This window comes from Schistocerca cancellata, chromosome 12 (genome assembly GCF_023864275.1).
Source record: "Schistocerca cancellata isolate TAMUIC-IGC-003103 chromosome 12, iqSchCanc2.1, whole genome shotgun sequence".
Lineage (NCBI taxonomy): Eukaryota > Metazoa > Arthropoda > Insecta > Orthoptera > Acrididae > Schistocerca > Schistocerca cancellata.
The window spans coordinates 116,492,764-116,520,442 of NC_064637.1; the positions used below are offsets into that span (position 1 = coordinate 116,492,764).

The window sequence follows — 27,679 nt, forward strand, 5'->3', positions numbered from 1 at the left end:
TTAATTGGTAATGCAACACAGTACAATATCAGCTGTTCTGTATTCTTGTTAGGCAAGACTTATACAGTGGTTACTGTGCAGCCGAGTGAGTCCATGTACATATATGTGCTATTTAGTGGTGATGAGAAGACAACTGAAACTGAAAATAATGAAATAAGATGTGGCACTGATTTGTTAAGTTATAAATTATATTGAAATTAAATACACTGATTATTATATGTCTACAGACTTTTGTGCCATCTTCATGGAGTTGTTAGACCATGTCATATTCATCCTTTCTGTAACATAGCATTAAATGGAAGGGCTAGGGGTGAGGAGGTAGGCATAATACAACAGTTTTAAGCATAATTTTTTAAACCCAAACTTTTGAAAACAACATGAAACAATCGTTTTAAAATAATATGTCCAAAAAAGTTTACAATGAAATGTTTAATTTAATTTTATGTGTTCCCTTTGGCAAGAAAACTTTACAACCAGATGTGAATATAACACATATGCTCATCGTATCAAAATTACTGCAGTTCCTCATTTGTCTATCTTTGCTCAATGCAAACAGTCACAAAAGAAAACACAACTATCAGACTTTGTCTCTGGAAGGGACACGAAAATATCCATCTGAATACAGTACATATGAGTAGCATGACAAGTTTTCGGACTCCCCTTCTGCAGAGTTCTCTTAGTTAAATATGTTCCACAGCTGAGCCACATAGAACATGCCCAGTGTTCAGACCCCTGGGCGACGACTGTTCCAATCACCACAGCTCACTATAACTCAAAAATGTTAGTTATCAGTACTACCCACGGTGTCACCGATACCGACCAAAGACTTCTTCTGTCCGGAACAAGTCATGTAGCAGGTTGACACAGTTCGAGGCTCAGCTCTTCCATCTTTCTCTCTGGTTGCAACTGTTCTTCACATAGTTCACTCTGGCTGCCGCTCGTGGCAGTTGGCAGAGGGCGACACCTCAGTGGCGCTAGTCGCGCCACACTGTAGCACCGATGTGCGAAAGTAGCGTGCAGCATTCAGAGGCGTCGGACGTGTGACGATGATACCGTAGGCACATTTTCAATATCTCAAAGCTTGAAGTTTTGACCCTGCTTCTGGGATTGTTTGTAGGAGTCCTCTGGTGGTTGAACCAACTCAATTCACTAGAGGACTCTTGAAGAAAATCCCACAGTAGGGCCAAAACATTGAGTTTTGAACATGTCAAAGAGGAATATTACATGGGCTAACAAGTCAGGAGATTTTACTTACACTGATTATTGCTGCAATCATACTTGTCTTGTGGCAATTTATCCTCACATTCTGTGCAAGTTGTACCTTCAGTGAGTGTCTGCAGAATCAGTGTTCCTGTAGAATATTAGTATTTGAGGTGTATAATGACATATAACTGTACTAATGGGTTATACTGAATCATCACTAGACAAAAAATTTCAAATCCTCAGGGACAGTGACCACTTGTCAGAATAAAAGCATCAAGGGTAATTCAGAAAACGCGGAGTGGAATATATATAATAAAAATTAACATTTAAGATCAGAAACGTAAAGTTTGGGGGAAAAAGAAACAGGTTTACCTTGGAAATTAGCCAATTTAACAGTAAAAATAATTCAAATGAAAGAATTTGCAAAATGTGAAAGGATGTTGGTAATCTAGGTTTCTTATGAATAAAATTTTTAAAAAGTGAAAATGTATTATTGCAATTCTAAAGGAGTCCTGATTGGCTTATAAACACTGAAATGAGTAAAGATAACCACTTACCATGTGGTGTAGATATTGAGTAGCAGGTAGTCACATAATTGCGAACAGGTGCAGGTTTCAGCTGTTATGTCTGACTGTGGTGAGGTAAGCAGCTATTGGATGGAGCAGGTGAGATGAATGAACAAGAAGAAAGGGAGGAGGGGGGAGAGTATCAGTGGGATTAAAAGTTTGTGTGTGTGTGTGTGTGTGTGTGTGTGTGTGTGAGAGAGAGAGAGAGAGAGAGAGAGAGAGAGAGAGAGAGAGTAGGTAGGTAGGTAGGTAGGTAGGTAGGTATGGTAGGTATGGTTAAAGGGGGCAGGGACTACTGAGGTAGCTTTGGGGCCGGGGGGGGGGGGGGGGAGGGGGGGAGATCGCACATGTGCTTGAGAACATCCTTTGCCACTAAGTGTTCAACAACCTAGCTCATGGCCTCATGGCCGCAGGTTGACAATGACCATTCGTATTGGTGGGACCGAGCAAGGTGGCGCAGTGATTAGCACACTGGACTCACATTCAGGAGGGTGACTGTTCAAATCCATGTCCAGCCATCCCGTTTTAAGGTTCCCGTGATTTCCCTAAATCGCATCAGGCAAATGTCAGGAGGGTTCCTTTAAAAAAGGGCATGACCTATTCCCTTCCACATCCGAGCTTATGTTCTGTCTCTAATGACCTCATTTTCAATGGGACATTAACCACTAAACTCCTCCTCCGTATTGATGGACATTTTCAGTGGTCATGACCTCATAAAACGCTGTACTAAAGCTGCAGTGGAGATGAACTGTGACATCTTATTCTGCAGTTGGCACCAGCTGTTAAGAGGCAGGATATGCAGTGTGTCTTGGGAGGAGTGGTCAGTATTCAGGGATATGTCAGGAATTATCATTTGGACCAAAAAAGTCGAGTAATCGTGGGCTCTGAAATGCATACCTTAGAGCAACACTGATCAACCAGAACATCATAACCGTCTACCTAATAGCCAGCATGTCCATCTTTGGCACAAATCACAGGAGCAGCACGTCATGACAAGGAAGCAATGAGGCCTCGGTAAATCATTGGAGGGAGTTGGTGCCACATCTGCACACCCAAGTCACCTAATTCCTGCAAAGCTGGGGGCCAGCACATCAAGTGGAACTTGCCACTGTGTTCCACACTCCTGGCCTTATTGAAAAATATCATTGCCACCAGGAAACATGATCATCATGAAGAGGTGTATGTGGTCTTCAGGCAGTGCACAATACTCGTTCACAGTCATAGTGCCTTGCATGTGCTTCATGGAACTGTAGGTATCCGTGCGAATGTTAATGGAGCTGCCACCAGCTTGTCTCCATCCCACAGTACAGATGTCAAGGAGCTGTTCCTCTGGAAGACAACCTATTTGCACCATCCCATCAGGATGATAAAGAAGGCAGCAGGATTCATCAGACCGTGCAACACTCAACCACTGTGCCAATATCCAGTGCTGATAGTTGTGTGCCCATTTCAGTCATAGCTGTTGATATCGTGGTGTTAACGTTTGCACAAGCATGGGTAGTTTGCTGTGGAGGCCCATTGTGTTCGGTGTACTACATGTTCCGACACACTTGTACTCTACCCAGCACTAAAGTCTGATGTTAGTTCTACCACAGTTCGCCATTTGTCCTGTCTTACCAGCCTGACCAGGCTCTGACATCCGACATCTGTAGTGAGGGATAGCCACCGAACCTCTTGACATCTGGACGTGGTTTCACCTTGTGTTGAAGACACTCACCACAGCACTCCTAGAACTCCTGACAACTCATCCAGTTTGTGAAATGCTCATGCGAAGCCTCCCGGTCATCACAATCTGCTCTCGGCCAAATTCAGATAGATCGCGCACCTTCCCCATTCAACACAAGGAGAGCACGCTCACTGATATTAAATGCACCGTGCACATGTCTGACTAGCAGTCATTCCTCACCAGGTGATGCTGCCATGGCCTGGGTGGATTCGTATCGATAGCAGGTTGGTGGTCATGATGTTCGGGTTGATCAGAGCATTTAGTCAGTAGAAGAGATACGTTCCCAGTATCAGAGATGAAAAAGTGCTCATAGCTCTTCTAATACGAATTTTAGGGCTCATGTTTACTAGACTTTTTTCTTCAGATGATCATTCCTGACATATCCCTGAATACTGACCATTCCTCCTGGGATACCTTATATAAGTGACAAGACTGTAATAGGATATGCTGGTTGGCTGCACAGCTTGACCTTTCAAACAGTTATGATAGGCTACCTTAAAGTTTTGAAGTTGTTATTTTAATCTTTCATCCTACAGTGGAAAGTGTGCTCTTTTCATACTTCTGCCAGATTAAAACTGTGTACAGGACCAGGGCTCGAACCTGGAACTGTGCATTCTGCAGGCGCAATTCGCAACTTATCCCAGCTCAATTGGTAAAAGCAGCCTACAGAAGGCAAGATTCTAGGTTTGAGTCCAAGTCTCATATATGATTTTAATCTGCCTGAAAGTTTCAAAACAGTGCAACTCCATTGCAGAGTATAAGATTCGTTCTGAAGAAAATGCTTAGTCTGTGGATAAGCCATTTTTCCCTAATCCTTTCTTCCAGAAGTTTAGTCAACAAGCCATTCAGAACATAGAATAGAGATACTATTAGTAGTGAAGATACAATGGCAGGTCATAAGCCGTGCCCACATATCTCAGTCGAAGAGAGAATTGTGCATGAAAGCACACAGTTTTATCCTGTTATTTTATTACCTTCCTTTGAAAGTTGTACTAGCTTTTCAAAGTACTCGCCCTGATTTTATGAACTGCTGCAGCCATGTAAAACACTCAGTGAATGATTTGTGATGCTCTTTCGGAAGATCTTATTGGTACACCTTGCACACAAATACTGCTGCCTTTGGAGATGTAAATCAACAGCTGTCGATGACTTCTTTCACTAGTTATCATCATCATAATCATCTTCATCAGCATCAGCGTCACCATCACTGTCATTTTGTACAGTTTCCAGCCCTTGGCTAGGTTGTTTCGGAACGTAAGCCCCTCCATGTTTTCCTGTCCTCCTATTGCATTCTTCTTCCCACTCTGTTCCCAACATTCTTTTCTCTTCTTCACATATTCCATCACTCCAACAATCCACCTGTCTTTTGGTCTTCTTCTAGATTCTATCTTCCTATTGTCATTCTGTGAACCTGTCTTAGTATCCTGTCTACTCCTATTCTTTTAATATGTCCATACCATCTGCCAACTAGCTCTGCAGATGATGAAGAAATAGATGAAATGTATGACGAGATAAAAGAAATTATTCAGGTAGTGAAGGGAGACGAAAATTTAATAGTGATGGGTGACTGGAATTCGTCAGTAGGAAAAGAGAGAGAAGGAAACATAGTAGGTGAATATGGATTGGGGGGAAGGAATGAAAGAGGAAGCCGCCTTGTAGAATTTTGCACAGAGCATAACTTAATCATAGCTAACACTTGGTTCAAGAATCATGAAAGGAGGCTGTATACATGGAAGAAGCCTGGAGATACTGACAGGTTTCAGATAGATTATATAATGGTAAGACAGAGATTTAGGAACCAGGTATTAAATTGTAAGACATTTCCTGGGGCAGATATAGATTCTGACCACAATCTATTGGTTATGAACTGCAGATTGAAACTGAAGAAACTGCAAAAAGGTGGGAATTTCAGGAGATGGGACCTGGATAAACTGAAAGAACCAGAGGTTGTAGAGAGTTTCAGGGAGAGCATTAGGGAACAATTGACAGGAATGGGGGAAAGAAATACAGTAGAAGAAGAATGGGTAGCTCTGAGGGATGTAGTGGTGAAGGCAGCAGACGATCAAGTAGGTAAAAAGACGCGGGCTAATAGAAATCCTTGGGTAACAGAAGAAATATTGAATTTAATTGATGAAAGGAGAAAATATAAAAATGCAGTAAATGAAGCAGGCAAAAAGGAATATAAACGTCTCAAAAATGAAATCGACAGGAAGTGCAAAATGGCTAAGCAGGGATGGCTAGAGGACAAATGTAAGGATGTAGAGGCTTGTCTCACTAGGGGTAAGATAGATACTGCCTACAGGAAAATTAAAGAGACATTTGGAGAGAAGAGAACCACTTGTATGAATATCAAGAGCTCAGATGGCAACCCAGTTCTAAGCAAAGAAGGGAAAGCAGAAAGGTGGAAGGAGTATATAGAGGATTTATACAAGGGCGATGTACTTGAGGACAATATTATGGAAATGGAAGAGGATGTAGATGAAGATGAAATGGGAGATAAGATACTGCGTGAAGAGTTTGACAGAGCACTGAAAGACCTGAGTCAAAACAAGGCCCCGGGAGTAGACAACATTCCATTAGAACTACTGATGGCCTCAGGAGAGCCAGTCATGACAAAACTCTACCATCTGGTGAGCAAGATGTATGAGACAGGCGAAATACCCTCAGACTTTAAGAAGAATATAATAATTCCAATCCCAAAGAAAGCAGGTGTTGACAGATGTGAAAGTTACCGAACTATCAGTTTAATAAGTCACAGCTGCAAAATACTAACGTGAATTCTTTACAGACGAATGGAAAAACTGGTAGAAGCCGACCTCGGGGAGGATCAGTTTGGATTCCGTAGAAATGTTGGAACACGTGAGGCAATACTGACCTTAAGACTTATCTTGGAAGAAAGATTAAGAAAAGGCAAACCTATGTTTCTAGCATTTGTAGACTTAGAGAAAGCTTTTGACAATGTTGACTGGAATACTCTCTTTCAAATTCTGAAGGTGTCGGGGGTAAAATACAGGGAGCGAAAGGCTATTTACAATTTGTACAGAAACCAGATGGCAGTTATAAGAGTCGAGGGGCATGAAAGGGAAGCAGTGGTTGGGAAAGGAGTGAGACAGGGTTGTAGCCTCTCCCCGATGTTATTCAATCTGTATATTGAGCAAGCAGTAAAGGAAACAAAAGAAAAATTCAGAGTAGGTATTAAAATTCATGGAGAAGAAGTAAAAACTTTGAGGTTCGCCGATGACATTGTAATTCTGTCAGAGACAGCAAAGGACTTGGAAGAGCAGTTGAACGGAATGGACAGTGTCTTGAAAGGAGGATATAAGATGAACATCAACAAAAGCAAAACGAGGATAATGGAATGTAGTCAAATTAAGTCGGGTGATGCTGAGGGAATTAGATTAGGAAATGAGACACTTAAAGTAGTAAAGGAGTTTTGCTATTTAGGGAGTAAAATAACCGATGATGGTCGAAGTAGAGAGGATATAAAATGTAGACTGGCAATGGCAAGGAAAGCGTTTCTCAAGAAGAGAAATTTGTTAACATCGAATATAGATTTAGGTGTCAGGAAGTCGTTTTTGAAAGTATTTGTATGGAGTGTAGCTATGTATGGAAGTGAGACATGGACGATTACTAGTTTGGACAAGAAGAGAATAGAAGCTTTCGAAATGTGGTGCTACAGAAGAATGCTGAAGATAAGGTGGGTAGATCACGTAACTAATGAGGAGGTATTGGATAGGATTGGGGAGAAGAGAAGTTTGTGGCACAACTTGACTAGAAGAAGGGATCGGTTGGTAGGACATGTTCTGAGGCATCGAGGGATCACAAATTTAGCATTGGAGGGCAGCGTGGAGGGTAAAAATCATAGAGGGAGACCAAGAGATCAATACACTAAGCAGGTTCAGAAGGATGTAGGTTGCAGTAGGTACTGGGAGATGAAGCAGCTTGCACAGGATAGAGTGGCATGGAGAGCTGCATCAAACCAGTCTCAGGACTGATGACCACAACAACAACAACAACCATCTCAATCTCATCTTTGCACTGATTTATTGCATACCATCTCTTTCACTGTTTCTCTCATTGTCTCATTCCTCACATTATCCATTCTAGTAGGTCAGAATTGTCTAAATTGTACAATTTTTTGAAAGTTTTATTTATTATAGTCCAAAATTATATAAGCAAATCCATCCTCAACTGTAGGATGTTGTCCTTGGTATCCAATTTAAAGAATAGAAATTATGCTAAAAATAAGGACACTACATTTAATTTTTGAAACATCTGATAATGGTACAAATTAGGGTCAGATTTCCTAATGGATGCATAAATTGTACCAGCCTTACAAATTATCCCTGAGATTGTACTAGTCCAAGTTTAAGATGTTTCATCTCTTAGTTGTTACATCACTATTCACAGATATTACAATACAACTTTTTCACTTCTTTACCCAGCCCTGCAAACCTTTCATGAATCCACATTTTGCATTTTGTGCATCTGATCATTTTTTCCATTTGATCTTTCTTACGTGCCTCACAATATCATTCCTCTGTTTTACAAATTAGTTTCTATGGTGGCTTCCCCACAGCTTCCAAAAATTTCCTCTTCATATGTGCGAAGCTGTAGTTCTAAATCTCTTCTTCTTTGCTTCAGTTAACTTTCATCCCATAAGCCCCTCTTGCATAGTCTACTCATCAGCTCAAAGGGTCATTTGTTAAGCTGCAAAGTTTTACTTCGAACTTTCATCATTTCCCTCAGATCCAGTGATAATTCTTGAATGGCCACCTTTAACCTATTGTTTGCCTGTGTGGCTTCATCTGCATTGAAATTATTAGGCAATCCGTGTCTTTCTGCAAAGTCAGAAGCAAGTTTTCTTACATTCAACATGTGTAAAACAAATACCATCTCTTGAAATGTAAGAATGTGGTCTTTCAGTTAATTTTCACCTTCATTGTAAAACACTTTTTCTGCATCATAAATTTTTGTATACCTGTTTGCATTTTTATTTTCAGCATGCCTCTTAATCGTTCGGTTAGGCACATTTTATATGCCCGCAGTTTCATTTAATCCATGATCCCCATTTAGATGTATGGTAATGTTGCAGCTAAATGCTGTTCTCCTGAGCTCCACTTTCCATGGCAGCTTTCTGTTACCATACTGTAATACAAAATAATTATTTAATTGTTAACATAGGCTGAAGGAAGCATTAGAAAATTCACCAGACTCTTTTGAAACATTAAGTTGCACTAATTATGCTAAATGCAATATAAAAGCTCCGAATATGAGCAAGTTTCTTAAATGTTATGGTGTAATATCAGAAAGTGAAAGCACTACAGTACACACAATGTTACTATTTTTCCTTTGTCAGTTTTCTACAAATAACTCACGACAAATACAGATCCATGATTGTCTGAAAGGTAAGTTTTTTCATGTATATTTACCCATAAATAAAGCATCATGCTTCCACTTAGCAAATAACAGTAATTCTCTTCGCCACGTACACAAAAAGTTAAATGAAATCTATAACAAAAGCAATTGTGTCTTCAGACTACGTGTTCCTCAACACACATAACTCATAGTTGATAATGAAACTCCAAGAAGCATGTAGCTCAAGCTGAACTCTCTAAATATTGGATGTATGAGAGGTACAAATTTTATAGAAATGATACAAGTTAGGAGTCAGTATAATATAAGCAACTCTCCCCTGAGTCCTGTGCTGATGCTTTGAAACTTCATCTCACAAACCTTTGTCCTGCTCACCTGCCTTTTCTTCTGATTCATATGTGATTATTGGAGCATAATATGCTTGGTATAACATTTGCCTGCCTTTTGGGTGGTACATCTGTCCTCCATAGAAGACTTCTTAATCTCCGCAAGAATTCATGTGCTCGCCTACCCTTAGTAGCTGCTCACTAATACTTTCTTTCACTAGATCAGAGTCATAATGTGGATAAAGGAAGTGTGTGGACCTGTAATTCCTCAAGCAGGGACTTCACTTGTCCCTGTATTGTGGTGGTGCACTACAACTGTGGAATAGGATCTGGTGCAGACTGCTTTTGGATATTTCTTCTTTCTATGTCTGTACAATCTGGGCTGGTAAAACTCCCGAATGCCGAACCAAGATTTCTGTCTTGCCTACATCCACAACTACTTGGCCACTTGCAGCAGAATATAAGGGGCATTCAAAAAGTTTCTGTTAAAAGACCATTCAACCCAGAACTGGTATTCCAATAAGGCAAACACACAGAGGGCATTGGGGCTGTCATCCAAACAATACGGGCTGAAGATACCCATTTGGTAGAACACCGTGTCGTGCTATGTGAAGAAGCCTGTTGCACACCTTTGTCTGACAAGAATCATTGACTGTCCAAGGCCTTTTATAAGGGACCAAAGGTGTGATAATCACATGGAGGAAGATCTGGACTATAGGGCGGGTGCTCGAGTGTCTTCAACTCGAGTTGGCGTAGCTTCTGCATTACCGCATTTGCGATATTGGGACATGTGTTATCGCAATCAGTACAGAACTTAGTGCTGCTTTTCTCAACTGTTGTTTTTGATAGACATTCTGCCCCATACACGTTCCATTGTTTGTCCTTCTGTCACCAAGAAAAGAATAACAGCATGTTTGTCCTGTTAGGACACATTTGGTAATAACATCGCCATAGTTCACGAACACGACAGTAACCCCTTGCCTACATTATGGTGGTTATAATTCCACATTGCACATATGTTGCAGCAGTGCATCCCTTATATGTGCAATTTTGTGCTCTTTTTAGTCTTGGTTGATGGACTTTTCCTGAGAGAACCCAAACCCTTTAATACCATTTAATTTAATTTCAGAGTTGAATTGATATAGACAAGTTTTGTCACCAGTCATGATATAAAAATACTGATTTTGTCCACACAAAATCCAAATTTTTATAGCGTTTTGTTGGTACAATTTTCTTCAGAGAGCTTTTTGCTCAGGGATTCTAATTTGTTGTATCTAGTGACTGCTGATCTTTTTAACACAAATACTCTCACCCAAAATTTTATAAATGACTGTCAGTCTGATTTTGGGATTGCACCCGATTTGTTGATATTTTCAGTGAGGATTATTTTCAGTCATTATGTGGACTTAAAAGCTTTAGCTCTTCTGTTCATTTATATATTCATGTCACAAGCTATGCAGTGTACAAAGTGATTATAAATACCAGGTGTTTGCAGATAATGGTGAGTAGTCACCCTGACAAATGTACAGTGTAGCTTGTTTCACTATAATATTGTGACAGATACTTGTGAAAGAATGTTAAATCATCCTTGCCCACAGTCTGGCAACTTCCACTGCACTTTCTGTAGCTGTGAGGCTGAGTAAATACAGGGTGTTTCAAAAATGACCGGTATATTTGAAACGGCAATAAAAACTAAACAAGCAGCGATAGAAATACACCGTTTGTTGCAATATGCTTGGGACAACAGTACATTTTCAGGCAGACAAACTTTCGAAATTACAGTAGTTACAATTTTCAACAACAGATGGCACTGCGGTATGGGAAACTCTGTAGTACGATATTTTCCACATATCCACCATGTGTAGCAATAATATGGCGTAGTCTCTGAATGAAATTACCCAAAACCATTGACAACGTGTCTGGCAGAATGGCTTCACATGCAGATGAGATGTACTGCTTCAGCCGTTCAATTGTTTCTGGATTCTGGTGGTACACCTGGTCTTTCAAGTGTCCCCACAGAAAGAAGTCACAGGGGTTGATGTCTGGCGAATAGGGAGGCCAATCCACGCCGCCTCCTGTATGTTTCGGATAGCCCAAAGCAATCACACGATCATCGAAATATTCATTCAGGAAATTAAAGACGTCGGCCATGCGATGTGGCCGGGCACCATCTTGCATAAACCACGAGGTGTTCGCAGTGTTGTCTAAGGCAGTTTGTACCACCACAAATTCACGAAGAATGTCCAGATAGCGTGATGCAGTAATCGTTTCGGATCTGAAAAATGGGCCAATGATTCCTTTGGAAAAAATGGCGGCCCAGACCAGTACTTTTTGAGGATGCAGGGACGATGGGACTGCAACATGGGGCTTTTCGGTTCCCCATATGCACCAGTTCTGTTTATTGAAGAAACCGTCCAGGTAAAAATAAGCTTCATCAGTAAACCAAATGCTGCCCACATGCATATCGCCGTCATCAATCCTGTGCACTATATCGTTAGCGAATGTCTCTCGTGCAGCAATGGTAGTGGCACTGAGGGGTTGCCGCGTTTGAATTTTGTATGGATAGAGGTGTAAACTCTGGCGCATGAGACGATACGTGGACGTTGGCGTCATTTGGACCACAGCTGCAACACGGCGAACGGAAACCCGAGGCCGCTGTCGGATCACCTGCTGCACTAGCTGCGCGTTGCCCTCTGTGGTTGCCGTACGTGGTCGCCCTACCTTTCCAGCATGTTCATCCGTCACATTCCCAGTCGGTTGAAATTTTTCAAACAGATCCTTTATTGTATCGCTTTTCGGTCCTTTGGTTACATTAAACCTCCGTTGAAAACTTCGTCTTGTTGCAACAACACTGTGTTCTAGGCGGTGGAATTCCAACACCAGAAAAATCCTCTGTTCTAAGGAATAAACCATGTCTACAGCACACTTGCACGTTGTGAACAGCACACGCTTACAGCAGAAAGATGATGTACAGAATGGCGCACCCACAGACTGCGTTGTCTTCTATATCTTTCACATCACTTGCAGCGCCATCTTTTGTTGAAAATTGTAACTACTGTAATTTCGAAAGTTTGTCCGCCTGAAAATGTACTGTTGTCCCAAGCATATTGCAACAAACGGTGTATTTCTATCGCTGCTCGTTTAGTTTTTATTGCCGTTTCAAATATACCGGTCATTTTTGAAACACCCTGTACATATCACTTTATGACATGGGCACTGACATTTCACTGTCTGCTCCTCCTGATAATCACATTGTGATGGTTGTTTTGAATATCCCTGCTCAATGAGACTGTCCTTCAAATTTATTATGCCTATTGTTAGCCTAATCAGTGACTAACATGTAGACCAGCGAAGTTTATCTCCATCTCCTTACCCCCTCTAGTAAAAGTTGTGATGGTTTTAGTCACTTTTGGAGGTGGTTAGTTCTTGTTGTCCAGACTTATATTTAATGCTCATTAAGTGTTGAGGATGCTGTACCTGGATTTCAGTTGTTGTATGCTAGTTTGTAAGTATGGATTTCCTTCAACTTTCTGTATTCTAGCATCAACAGCCACTTTTTGGCAATTATCCAGTGAAGTGATGCCTACCAGCCAGTATACATTTCCCACAGATATTCATTTCAGATACCCAGTGATTAGTATTACTGTTTCATTAAGGACTACATCTACTGGGAATTGCATGAATAGATTTCTTACCTTGCAGGGCAGATGTATCCCTTAGTGAGGCAACAAAGTACTGTAACAGATGATCTGAGAACCACCAACTGGGCTTCCTTGTAAGTCCCAATAAGTTTATGAATGATAGTACTTCAAGCTGATCCCTTGTATTTAAGAATGTGACAGTATCTCTGGTATTTGAGAAACTAAGGTATTTTATTACAGAGCAGTGTTCTAGTGCCACACGCAGATGGTTTACTTTGATTTTCCAGTTTATTTGTCTGTTAAGCAGATTGAAAGCACACACTTGAAGTGATTGTGGGTTTTTCCTTGGCTTTGAGTGGTTCCTGCTACAATGCTCAGAAAAGATTTGCAAAGTTCAGAAGCTTTTGTTCTGCTCCCTCAAATTGCATTGTGTGGATGGCGAAATTTGGTTACAGCCATAGAATACTATAGCTTTTCTTTTGCCTGGTATGGTCACTTGTGTATATGTTGAACAGTACTGAAAGAATGCACTTATTTGGGGGGGGGGGGGGGGAGGGCTAGTTTTCATATAGTTATTTAGCATCTTCCATGGATTGTAATTACAACCTCTTATACACCCTTTACTTTCAGCAAAAAAAACCTTCATTTGCACAGCAAACTAGCAATTATTTTTGCAAAATCATAGCTGTGAATCATTTTATTGATTTTGCCAAACATTATATGGAGGCATAGGCAGATTTAGGAACCAGGTTTTAAATTGTAAGACATTTCCAGGGGCAGATGTGGACTCTGACCACAATCTATTGGTTATGAACTGTAGATTAAAACTGAATAAACTGCAAAAAGGTGGGAATTTAACAAGATGGGAGCTGGATAAACTGACTAAACCAGAGGTTGTACAGAGTTTCAGGGAGAGCATAAGGAAACATTTGACAGGAATGGGGGAAAGAAATACAGTAGAAGAAGAATGGGTAGCTCTGAGGGATGAAGTAGTGAAGGCAGCAGAGGATCAAGTACGTAAAAAGACGAGGGCTAGTAGAAATCCTTGGGTAACAGAAGAAATATTGCATTTAATTGATGAAAGGAAAAAATATAAAAACACAGTAAATGAAGCAGGCAAAAAGGAATACAAACATCTCAAAAATGAGATCAACAGGAAGTGCAAAATGGCTAAGCAGGGATGGCTAGAGGACAAATGTAAGGATGTAGAGGCTTATCTCACTAGGGGTAAGATAGATACTGCCTACAGGAAAATTAAAGAGACCCTTGGAGAAAAGAGAGCCACTTGTACGAATATCAAGAGCTCAGATGGAAACCCAGTTCTAAGCAAAGAAGTGAAAGCAGAAAGATGGAAGGAGTATATAGAGGGTCTATACAAGGGCGATGTACTTGAGGACAATATTATGGAACTGGAAGAGGATGTAGATGAAGATGAAATGGGAGATACGATACTGCGTGAAGAGTTTGACAGAGCACTGAAAGACCTGAGTTGAAACAAGGCCCCAGGAGTAGACAACATTCCATTGGAACTACTGACTGCCTTGGGAGAGCCAGTCCTGACAAAACTCTTCCTGACAAAACTCTACCATCTGGTGAGCAAGATGTATGAGACAGGCAAAATATCCTCAGACTTCAAGAAGAATATAATAATTCCGATCCCAAAGAAAGCAGGTGCGACAGATGTGAAAATTACCGAACTATCACTATAATAAGTCACGGATGCAAAATACTAACGTGTATTCTCTACAGACGAATGGAAAAACTGGTAGAAGCCGACCTCGGAGAAGATCAGTTTGGATTCTGCAGAAGTGTTGGAACACGTGAGGCAATACTGACCCTACGACTTATCTTAGAAAATAGATTAAGGAAAGGCAAACCTACATTTCTAGCATTTGTAGACTTAGAGAAAGCTTTTGACAATGTTGACTGGAATACTCTCTTTCAAAGTCTAAAGGTGGCAGGGGTAAAATACCGGGAGCGAAAGACTGTTTACAATTTTTACAGAAACTAGATGGCAGTTATAAGAGTCGAGGGGCATGAAAGGGAAGCAGCGGTTGGGAAGGGAGTGAGACAGGGTTGTAGCCTGTCCCCAATGTTATTTAATCTGTATATTGAAGAAGCAGTAAAGGAAACAAAAGAAAAATTCGGTGTAGGTATTAAAGTCCATGGAGAAGAAATAAAAACGTTGAGGTTCGCCAATGACATTGTAATTCTGTCAGAGACAGCAAAGCACTTGGAAGAGCAGTTGAACAGAATGGACAGTGTCTTGAAAGGAGGATATAAGATGAACATCGACAAAACCAAAACGAGGATAATGGAATGTAGTCGAATTAAGTTGGGTGATGCTGAGGGAATTAGATTAGGAAATGAGACACTTAAAGTAGTAAAAGAGTTTTGCTAATTGGGGAGCAAAATAACTGATGATGGTCGAAGTAGAGAGGATATAAAATGTAGACTGGCAATGGCAAGGAAAGCGTTTCTGAAGAAGAGAAATTTGTTAACATCGAGTATAGATCTAAGTGTCAGGAAGTAGTTTCTGAAAGTATTTGTATGGAGTGTAGCCATGTATGGAAGTGAAACATGGACGATAAATAGTTTGGACAAGAAGAGAATAGAAGCTTTCAAAATGTGGTGCTACGGAAGAATGCTGAAGATTAGATGGGTAGATCACATAACTAATGAGGAGGTATTGAATAGAACTGGGGAGAAGAGGAGTTTGTGGCACAACTTGACAAGAAGAAGGGACCGCTTGGTAGGACATGTTCTGAGGCATCAGGGGATCACAAATTTAGCATTGGAGGGCAGCATGGAGGGTAAAAATCATAGAGGGAGACCAAGAGATGAATACACTAAGCAGATTCAGAAGGATGTAGGTTGTAGTAAGTACTGGGAGATGAAGAAGCTTGCACAGGATAGAGTAGCATGGAGAGCTGTGTCAAACCAGTCTCAGGACTGAAGACACAACAACAACAACAGGCAGATGGAAGATCAACTGATCACACACACACACACACACACACACACACACACACACCACCCACACACACACACCACCACCACCACCACCACCACCACCACCAGTTCCTGTATGGTCTAATGATGAAATAATTACAACGTTGAAAGCCAAATGTGTTACTTCTTGCTGATGAGTCCATTGCTTAGTGCTTTACTTGTCCAGTGAGTGGTTGTCTTTACTCGTACCACTGTTCCTGTTCTGTACAGGATTTTCTAATACATGCAAATACAACAGTCATAAGAAGTTATTGAGTACATTGCCTGTCAGGTATGCATCAAAATGAAGAATTTGAGAGCTGATAATAAGGAACTGCAAGGTCTGTTAGAAAAGCACATGACCTTTGGCTGGGAAAAAAAACTGGCTCACTTGGAGCACTAATCAATGTCAAAGTAGTTCCGTTGGGACTCCATGCACTTCTCCTAACAGTGCTGCGATTGTTGGAAGCACGCCAAAATAGCCTCTTTCGGAATGGAGTGTAGATTGGCCTTCTCTGTCATAATGTCCTCTCTTGTCTGAGATTGCTTTTCTTTCAATGGCCTCTTGAGTTCAGCAAACAGCTAGAAGTCACAGGAGGCCAAATCAGGAGAGTAAGGAGCCTGCTGAAGCACAGGAATTTAGTTTTTTGCCAAAAAAAACTGAATCAGGTGCAAGGAATCTGCTGGAGTGTTGTTGTGATGGAGGCGCCAATTACCTGTTGACCATAAGTCAGGTCTCTTGCGTCGCACAGCATCACATAGACAACAGAGGACACCCCTGTAGTACTCTTTGGTGATTTTTTACTGTCTGGTGTACAACACCATGGGAGTCGAAGGAAGCAGTCGGCATCATTTTGACGTTGCTGCGCAAATGCCGGGTCTTCTTTGTTCTCAGTGAGGAGAAATGCTGCCAATGTGATGAGTGGGACTCGGTTTCTGGGCTGTAACTATACACCTGGGACTTGTCATCAGTGATTATGGTGGTCGCAAGGTGAGGGTCACTGAATGTGGAGTCCAGTATGTCATGTGAGACTTCAACACGAAGTTGCTTTCACTCCACCGTCAGCAGCTCCGGCATAAATTTTGCTGACACTCTCTTAGTGGCCAAATCTTTGGTCACAGTGGAATTTGCCAAAAAAGTGCTGTTGCCCACCTCTTCTGCAATTTCTCTGATAGTCATACAGCAGTCCTGCATCACTAGAGCATTCACTTTGGTAATGGCCAGCTCATTTCGGCATGCTGATGGCCGACTGGAGCCCGGCTCACTAGCCACCAGTGTGCAGCTGTCTTTAAACTGGGTGTACCACTCCTTAACCTGTGTGGTGCCCATAGCATCCTAACTGAAAGCCAACTGAATCTTTCAAATGGTTTCCACCTGGCTGTCACCCAATTTCTGGCAGGATTTGATGTTGAAGCACAGCTCCAGTCATTCCATCATTTTGCTTGCAATATAAAACTGACACTTGCCAGGAACTGGCGCTATCAAAAGGTGAGAAAAAATTCATGCATGTGCACAAAGATTAGAGGTTGGCTCTTGCAAGCATGCTAGATTCAGATCAATCGTGTTCGCAAAAATAAAAGAGTCAGATGATTTTCTAATGGACCTTGTGTGTAACAACAATATAAGCACAAAAAAAGAACCAAGGAAAGTCAGTAAACAGGGCATATTTAATAAAAATAGCAATATGACCACATGTGTTGAAGAGGAGAAACAGATACAGGAATTGACGCAGCATGTACACCGAGAGATTTTTATTCAAGAAATGCGTCGCGGAAGACTTCATAGCCAGATACAGGAGGACTGAGTTGAAGAAATATATGAAACTTTAGGAGATCACACATGGCTAATATTGGAGCATGAATTGAATTAGAGTGTGATAGAATGGACTATGGATCAAAGATATTGAGATGTGAAGTGTAGAAGGCGATTAAAGGTTTAAAACATGAAACTGATGGGCTATAAGAGTATACCAACAAAATCTCTGAAAGCATGTGGCCTGAAGATCAGGTATAAGCTATTCTAGTCCCTTTACCAAATAAATACAACACCAAATAATGCAAATATTGCAGGACAATTAACACCATATGTTAAATCATAAAGACCTGTTATTCAGAGGATTAGAAAGAAAGAAGGGTAGGATCCATTTTAGACATAGGTGAAAAGAGGAACATGAGATGCCACTGGAAGTTTGAGGATGATATGCTAGAAGTTAACAAGGATATGCACATTTGTTTCCTTCATTGGGGTAAGCCGTTTGACAGAGTGAGCTGCCATATCCTCCTGAAGACCTTGAATGATCTCAGTATAGACTGGGAGGGGGTAAACTGATAAGGAAACTGTATACAGGGCAGAAAGTGGTGGTAAGGTGGAAACGTGTGAAACATAAAGAATCATAAGACAGGGGTGTTGACTGTCACTGAGACTTTTCAATGTTTGCGCAAAGAAACTAACAGAGACAGCATTAGAAAAAGTGAGAGGCAAAATAGTAGGAGGAGAAATGATACAGGCGATTATGTATGCTGACAACCAGTGTGACTGAATTGGAGGAAGAACTGTAGTTATGATAGAGAGAATCATCAAATATTGAGGGATGAGATAAGTGTAGGAAAGATCAAATAATGATAACCAGTAAATGCGAAGATTCTGCAAAAACATCTGTGAAGAGAAAGATCTCAGAGCAAATAAAATATTTTAGGCACTTAGGAAGTTTGGGGACAGAAAACAAAAGCTGCATAGAGGAAGTACAAAGTAGAATCCAGAATAAAATTTTCATTCTGCAGCGGTGTGTGTGCTGATATGAAACTTGCGAAGATTCTGCAAAAACATCTGTGAAGAGAAAGATCTCAGAGCAAATAAAATATTTTAGGCACTTAGGAAGTTTGGGGACAGAAAACAAAAGCTGCATAGAGGAAGTACAAAGCAGAATCCAGAATAAAATTTTCATTCTGCAGCGGTGTGTGTGCTGATATGAAACTTCCTGGCAGATTAAAACTGTGTGCCGGACTGAGACTCGAACTCGGGACCTTTGCATTTTATGGGCAAGTGGTGTACCATCTAAGCTACCCAAGCACAACTCACACCCCAACCTCACAGCTTCACTTCTGCCAGTACCTCATCTTCTGCCTTCCAATCTTCACAGAAGCTCTCCTGCAATGTTGCAGAACTAGCACTCCTGAAAGAAAGGATGTTGCGGAGACATGGCTTGCCACAGCCTGCGGGATGTTTCCAGAATGAAATTTTCACTCTGCCTTTTGCGCGCGAAAAGCTAAGGTCACGAGTTTGAGTCTCCATCTGGCACACAGTTTTAATCTACCAGGATGTTTATGAAGTAGAATATCTGTAGGTGAAGGAGCCATTGAAAATGTGAAAGGATTGTAGACAGCAAAAGGAATTCAGATAGAATTAAGAATGGGGTTTTCAGAGTATTCTGTTTGGAGTGTAGTTTTATAAGGAAGTGAACAATCAACAATAAGAACAAGAACAATACTTGGATAGTTCTGAAATGTGCTTGTAAAGTAAAATGCTAAAAGCAAAGGGGACTGACAAAAGACCTCTTAGAAGAGAAGAGAAGCCGATACAAATATGAGAATGTTAAACTGTTAAGGATGAGAGAAGGATAACTTAAGATCATAAAGATAAGAATAAAGGTTAGAATAAAGAAAATTAGAAGGGAATTGGTTATCACAAAATCAGAAACCTGCCAGGAGAAAATTGAAAGGTGTGTTTAGAGTGGTGTTTTTGCGAGTGAAGTAGATAACATAGTGGGAAGGGGAAAATATGGGTCAAAATGAAGTGAAGGGTGTGGTAAGAATAGTTTGTGTTATAGAGATCTATGTTGGGCCAGTACTGTAATGAATATTTAGATGCTGTGTGTGTAGCGTGACTGAATTGTCTTATGCCCTCCAGTCCTACTGAGAGATCTTGCCCATGTTCATTACTGATATTACTGGCAAATAAACCACTAGACAAGGTCTATATAGCTGCACTTGTCACATATCAGTATTTCTCTTGATGTTTTGAAAAATGCCTGAAACTTGCCATTAGTCAGTGTTGTAAAATAATTTGGCCTCTTATGATGTATATAATTCATGCAAATGTGAATTAATCTGTTGTAATTTTGTACTATATTGTGTCAAAAGTCACTTTTGTATATATTATTTAATGCATATAGCTAAGTTCCTGTATGTACAGTTATTTAATTTATTTTTTTTAAATTCATCTGTACGACCAATGCCATACCATAAAGCCTTAGCCTTGAATTTTATAAGATGCAGTACTGGTATTGAAGCATAATTTGCACAGTTTTACTGAATGCATATTCTTGTGTATCACTGTTCTTCATAACAGTTACAAATATTTTTGTAATTTTCTGCAAGCAGCTCTTATGCTTTAATTCATTGCTGTATACCGGCACTTAATAAGCGCTCACAAACTTACTGTAGCTTGAAACAGCTTCTTCCAGTAATTATTTCTAGCCATTCAGGAACTAGGAATAAGATTGTATTGATGATTTTAGAGCTTACCTTTCCAATTATATTTACTTCGTAGAACAGGAACTTTTTTGCTAATGCATTTAATTCTTTTTCATAGGTAACTACAGTTGTTTGAAGGTGGATCTGAGCTTCACTCGTGATCGTGCCTTCTACTTCACGACAGTGTTCATACCGGGCATTATCCTTGTTACCTCTTCTTTCATTACCTTTTGGCTCGAGTGGAATGCAGTTCCTGCAAGAGTCATGATTGGTAAGTGTTAAATGTTCCATCCAGAACCTTGAGTTATTTTATTGCATAATAAGTAAAACTACACTTCTCTTCAAATTCAAAATCCACATCTCTATAGACAAAGTAAATGAAAATTTGCAACACCAAGAAGGAGGCATGATATTTATACTTTTGAACTCTATCCACATCCTTGTATCGTATACATGCAGGTTGATCAACATAATACACTAACAGAAAAAAAAATTCACAACACCAAAAAATAATTAATATAGAGTATCAAAATTTTGGAAATAAATTTCTGTCGATAACATATTAAAGTGATTAACAACAGGTTAACATAAGTGTAAGATGAACTATTGAAAATGTGAAATGCTGGTACATTAATAACTGGTGTAACTGCCAGAATGTTGAATGCAAGCAAGCAGATGTGCATACACTGCATTTTACAGGTTATGGATGTCAGTGTGTAGGCTGCAGTTCCATGCGTGTTGCACTTGGTCAGTCTATACAGTGATGGTTAATGCTTTTTCTGGATGACACTGGAGCTGTTATTTGATGATGAGTTAAAACAGCGATATGTAGGGGAGTGTTATCCTGTTGGAAACATCCCCTGGAATGCTGTTCATGAGTGGCAGCACAACAGGTGAAATCACCAGATTGATGTACAAATTTACAGTCAGGGTGCATAGGATAACCAAGGCAGTGCTCCTGCTGTCATATGAAATTGCATCCGAGCTGTAATTCCGGGTGTAGGTCCAATGTGTCGTGCATGCAGACAGGTTGGTTGTAGGCCCTAAACTGCCTTCTTCTAACCAACACAGTGCCATCACTGAGACCGAAAGGGAACCAGCTTTCATCGAAAAACACAACAAACCTCCACACTGCCCTCCAGTGAGCTCTTGCTCGACATCACTGAAGTCGCAAATGGTGGTGGTTTGGTGGTCAGTGGAATGCGTGCTGCAGGGTGTCTGACTTGGAACTGTCCTTGAAGTAACTGAAGTGTAACAGTTTGTTGTTTCATTGTGGTGCCAACTACTGCTCGAATGGCTGTCGCAGATGCAGTATGTTGCACCACAGCCGTGGGCTGAACACGAAGTGATAGTGCCGCCCGATTGTACAGAGCCCGGTCTTTTTGCGACCGTACATTCTTGTGACCACTGCTACCGGCAATCGTGTTCATTGGCTACGTTCCTGCCAAGTGTTTCTGCAATATCACAGAAGGAACATCCAGCTTCTTGTAGCCCTGTCAATGACTCCGTTGAAACTCAGTGAGGTGATGATAACGCCGTCTTTGTCACCTTAAAGACATAACCGATGCTCACGAGCATTACAGGCGTTTATTGAAAGCAAACCTGATTTGTGTTCTCATTGTGGTGCTACTATCACCACTCTTGTGTGTCTGGTGTGACATGTGAATAGACATGGCCTTTCAGATGTAGAAAGAGGCCTGTAAACTTTCATTTATGTCATACAATTCCTTCTCAGTACTGTGATATTTTTTTCTGTCAGAGTATTTGTATAAAAAATAGATAACATAAACTGTAGATTAAATACATGGTAATGTACCAATTATTAGGGTCACAGAACATATTTTGAGACTTCAGTATATTGTAAGTCCCATTATATGCTGCAGATAGAGCATCTAAATGCCAAAGCTTGTTATCAAAGTGGTCCTCGAATTTCCCTTGTGTGGTTTATATCCACAAAATGTAAACCTTGATTCCTGTGTAACTGTGGTAAGAAAGCTGGCAATCTTATCTCAGACATTTTACTCATCTACCAAACTAAAATAATGAGAAATAAAAATCAGGTAGTACCTTAATCCAAGTTGCTTAAGAGTAATAAATGAAATGGATTATAATTATATGTATCAGATTATTTAAAATATGCAGAGTAGGATGGTGGTCACTGGCATAAGCTTGTGCACATTGTCAAAACTGTGTTACCATAAATGGTTCAGCAGCTATATATGAAAGTGCAGCAGACAGTTGGCATCACCTCCAGAGTGATGGTTAAACCATTTGTATACTGGATACTATCTTACATTATGTCTGCACTCACGCTCAAAAAACCACCATAAATTGCACATAGAGACCACTTCCCATTATACACATGTTGATATCTCTTTTGCATATCTAGTGTGGGAAGAATGACTGTTTAAATGTCTCTGTGCACAGTTAAATCTGCAAAAAGTCTGAGGTTACAATTAATGTGTACCAGGTCAGTGTACAGTAAAAACAGCAAGGACACGCCTGAAGTTACTTCTGCATTTGGTGTTGACTCTTCATCTGAGATAAAATGCTGCATCCTCCTGACAAATAAATCCTTGGGCCAGTCACATATTTTACTTGAGACCCCATATGACTGTACTTTCCTTAATAAGGCTCAGATTAATATCAAATCAAATGTTTTTAGAAAGCCACGAAACACTAGATAAAGATGTATTTAATTCTTTCCAGCCTTTTTAAATGTGTATGAGAAAGTGAGTTGTGATATAGTACTTACTCATTCAACTGATCAAAGCAAAGTAAGTGTTGTGTTCCTCGTGATATAGCTGAAATTGATCTTTAACCCTTTTAACTGTTCTGGACTTGTTAATGCGCATGCCTTTGTACCTGTCCCTGTGTGCTCTGAACGTGTTTACGCACACCACCAATCGTTCTAACTGGTACTCTGAACGTGTCTACGTGTAGACACATTCAGACACAAGGACTGATGGCACACGTAAACACGTTCAGAGCACACAGGGACAGGTACAAAGATGGGCACATTAACACGTCCAGAGCAGTTAAAGGGTTAAACAAGTATATCTTTACTGTGAAAACTGTCTTTGTCATCCACTTAGCATGATTTTCTGCTCCTTCAAAATGTTGCTAAGTAATTCAAAAACTTCTTTCTGGTGTATCGGCATTGAAAGAAAGTGATCCTAAATGTAATAATGGTAAAGTGGGCATCATAAGGCACTTCATTGTTACCAGCCACACATACATTCATGTTCAGTTTCATCCAGCTATCTCTACATCGTTCGAAAACCATCATGTCTGGGCCAGTGAGTCAAAGAACTCCTCAAAACTGTCTCAGAAATGTAATGACAGAACAGGAGGTACAAGAGATCACGATTAATCATTTTGTTTCTACATTCGTACAGGCAGCATTTAGTCAATCTGTGTCAGTTACATGTGTGTCCCTTTCATCCTGCGGTGTCTGTTATTTGCCCTTCCTTTTTAACCTTTCCAAACCTAACCCTTCCTACCCCTGAGGAAAGAACTAATAGGTCTGAAAGCTAGGATGGTACTATCACCTTCATTTTTATAATGTGTCTGTCAGCGGTACTAAAAATTTTGCCTCCTGAAAGTGAGTACTAATCCTTTCTTGGTTACACAAGAGTCAACATTGCAGTGCCAAATGTGTGTACCCATTCATCCCTCATTGCTCGTACTCTATTTTCTCAGTCCTACAATTTAGGTTCATTCAGGCTGCAACAGTAGTATATAATGAATCTCTATACATGAGTGTGTCCATCAGTTGCAGGAAGTCTAAAAATTAAGGTAAGACCCATTCCAACTTGGAATGGTGACCACAATTTGTAAGTCATTTGTTCAGGAGCTAAAGAAAGACTTGTATGGGAAAAGGTGTAGGAATATGTTGCACATAGCACTGAAAGTATCACAGACTGAGAGACTTGCCTAAAGTGCACAGCATGAATCAGGATAATAATAAAAACAATATATAACTGTCAGAAACTGTTAGGTAATATGTTAACACAGTTTACTTTGTTTCTGTTGCAGTCCAGAAGTTTTCCTGTACCCATGGATTTAGGTTTAACACAATATTTTATTAAAGCACAATAAATGGCCATTATTTTTACACACAATACTGGTTTCACTTGGGTTAGTCTTCTTGGTACCTATTGCATGTTGTTATTCTAATTAAATCCATATCTGGCAGTAAAAAACTCACACATCCAGTGTTTGTAATTACAAAATTTCCTACTGTTTTATACAAATTCCCCAGCTCTATCAGTCCAAACTCATACATTTCTGATGATACTCAACTTTCCATAACTGACATGAATGAACTGGATGAGTTTAGCTCCTTCTACACAGGGCTTTGACTTTTTTATGTATAAATATTCTACAGAGCTATTCAGCACTGTTGTTGTTGTTTGCTGTGTACGCCTACAGTTAAAATAAGAAAGCATTACCACATCTTCTACAGAATGTCCTGTAATCTCTTGAAACTAGAACTTCCTTTGAGTATTGTGTAGGAGCATTGGTGTATTAATGATGATGGACATTTCTGCTTGCCATTCACGACATACCAAGTCCATCAGTGTACTGTATCTACTGGTAGTGCTAAAATTTGTGAGACAGATTGTGTTGTATGATGCAGGTCACATGTAAGTAAAAATTGTGGTGAAATTCACCACTGTAATCAGCTTGAAAACTAGAAAATTAAATAAGGTCTACACTAAGTTGTTAATAAATGGGGAAATACAGGGAAATGTTAACAATATTATGAAAAGGAAAGCTGCTACTCACCATACAGCAGAGATGCTGAGTCGCAGATAGATACAACAAAGAGATTCTCACAACTAAAGCTTTCAGCCATTAAGGCCTTCATCAACAATAGATGACAGAGACACACACACACACACACACACACACACACACACACACACACACACACACACAACTGCAGTCTCAGGCAACTGCAGTTTGGTTTAAGTTGCCAGTTGCCTGAGACTGCAGTTGTGTGTGTGTGTGTGTGTGTGTGTGTGTGTGTGTGTGTGTGTGTGTGGGGTCTGTTGTTGATGAAGGCATTAATGGCCGAAAGCTTTAAGTGTAAGTCTTTTTGTTGTGCCTATCTGGAACTCAGCATCTCCACTGTATGGTGAGTAGCCACTTTCCTTTTCATAACATTGTTACATTCCATCATGGATTTTCCATTCATTGAGAACTGATAACAGGATTTTAAGGAAACAACAATTGCATAAATGTTGGCTTGCACGTAAATTGTTTGAAAATGCATAGTGGTCCAAGTGGATGGTCCTGTTTCTGAGGTCAAAACTGAAATTTGTGGTGGAATATTGTTGTAACTATTTTTGTGTAAGTTACAAATTATTCAATAATCTGGAAAGGTAACAGCATTTTTCCTCTATGAAAGGTGTAACAACAATGCTCAACTTCTTCACAACATCAAACGGGTTCCGATCGACTCTCCCTGTTGTGTCCAATCTGACAGCAATGAATGTTTGGGATGGAGTGTGCATGTGCTTCATCTACGCGAGTCTGCTGGAGTTTGTGTGCGTGAACTACGTGGGACGCAAACGACCACTGCACAATGTTGTGTACCGCCCGGGTGAAAACCCCGTAACCCAGGTAAGCCGTACAACCACAATATTCGGTGTGTTTATATGTCAGTATTACATTTATTTATTTTTGGTTTATCATGGAATAAAGCAGGCTAATAGTCAATACCAATGAAGGCCAGTGTGGGACATATTTGTTTTTTGGACTTGTGAATTTTGTTTTAATTGATGATTTTATGTGGTCACCCTATCCATCAGATTCAGTCCTCATTCAACAGTGGCATGTTTCCTCCTACCAGCTGCTGTAAATGAAGATGGATTATATCAAGATCTGCAGTATGTTGCAGGGTGAAAATCTTTTAGTGGTGTTAGTACTTATTAGTTAATGTACAAAACTGGTATTTTAAAATTGTAAGATGGTTTATTAACTGTCACCATGAATTCTATGGTTTATTAACTGTCACCATGAATTCTTTGTAGGAGTATTCATGGAGCTTTACTCTCATTCAAATGGAATTTTCACTATTAGGAACACTTGTCCTTCAAAGATACCCAGTTCCTGTCTGCCTAGTACACTGTTGGGTTGGCAATCTCAGTTTTATATTTTATCCCTGTGTTCTGAAGAAGACACAAGCAACTGCAGTAGTGTTCTGCCTGTAACAATCTTACAAACAAGACATTAAATGATAAGATAAATACAGAAAGCAATAAGATTGAAGATACAGTATTCTGATATTTTCACCTTGTTTATGGTATGCTGTAAATAAAGAACATATTCCACAAAAAAATTGATTGGGGATGTACTAATTTCTTTGTGTCACATAATTCAATAACTACTTGAGAAAGAAGGAAATAACAGGTCCAGGTTCAGATGATTCTTATGCTGTTGCTATTTCCTGTCAGAACACTGCCATCTGCAGTTGTGCATCAGAAAGTTCCTTTTCTTAGCTGCACCACCTATTAATAATAATCTAATCTCATGCAATTTTGTGTTGGTCTGTGATACTGCATTTGAACCTTGAAAAAAATTGTTTAGTGTGTGTCTGGGAAACCACCTTCGTAGAACATTACTAGATCTATGCAATGAGGATTGCCCAGAAAGTAATCCAATGCACTTTTTTCTTCAACAGTTCTTTATTGAACACAATGAAAATTACACACACAAAAGAATGGTGTTTTATCTGCACAGTCTATTTTTCCAAGTAATTTCCATTCCTTTCTATGGCCTTGCTGCAGCGCGAAGCGAGGTTGTGTATACCCTGTCGGTACCAATCCTTGTTCTGGTGGCAGAGCCCTTGGTTCACTGTATGTATCATCATCCTCAAAATGTCTTCCACAAATGGCATCCTTTAATGGCTCAAACAAGTGGAATTCTGATGGGGTTAAATCAAGTGTGTCAGGTGTGACAGCCATGGATGGTCTTCCCGACGACTGCAAATCATGGAGTTCTGCCGAACCGCCTTCTGATGACCTCACCCTTCGTGCCCAGCACCTAACTGTACTTCTCTTGACAACAGATGCTCCATAGACTTTGCAGAAGCATTTGTGAATATTCCCCACAGTTTTTTCTTTGCAGTGAGAAATTCAATAAGATCTCCCAAAAACCTCGTTCCTTATCACTTACCAACTTCATCCTCACCCATAACTACTTCACCTTTGAAGGCCAGACCTACAAACAAATCAGGGGAACGGCCATGGGAACCAGGATGGCTCTGTCCTATGCCTACCTCTTCATGGGCCGCATGGAGGAGGCTTTCCTGAAGACCCAACAGCTGCTTCCCCTGGCCTGGTATAGGTTTATAGATGACATCTTTGT

The 27,679-nt window shown here is 40.2% G+C and overlaps 1 protein-coding gene across 1 annotated transcript in view; it reads left to right on the forward strand.

Moving 5' to 3' along the window:
- The window catches only part of LOC126109589 (glutamate-gated chloride channel), a 519,836-nt gene that overhangs the window by 412,461 nt on the left and 79,696 nt on the right, over positions 1–27,679 (forward strand). Inside the window, exons 8-9 of the mRNA XM_049914624.1 lie at positions 20,421–20,573; positions 25,719–25,933. Of these exons, the coding sequence (XP_049770581.1) occupies positions 20,421–20,573; positions 25,719–25,933 (368 nt within the window). The remainder of the gene's footprint in view (positions 1–20,420; positions 20,574–25,718; positions 25,934–27,679) is intronic.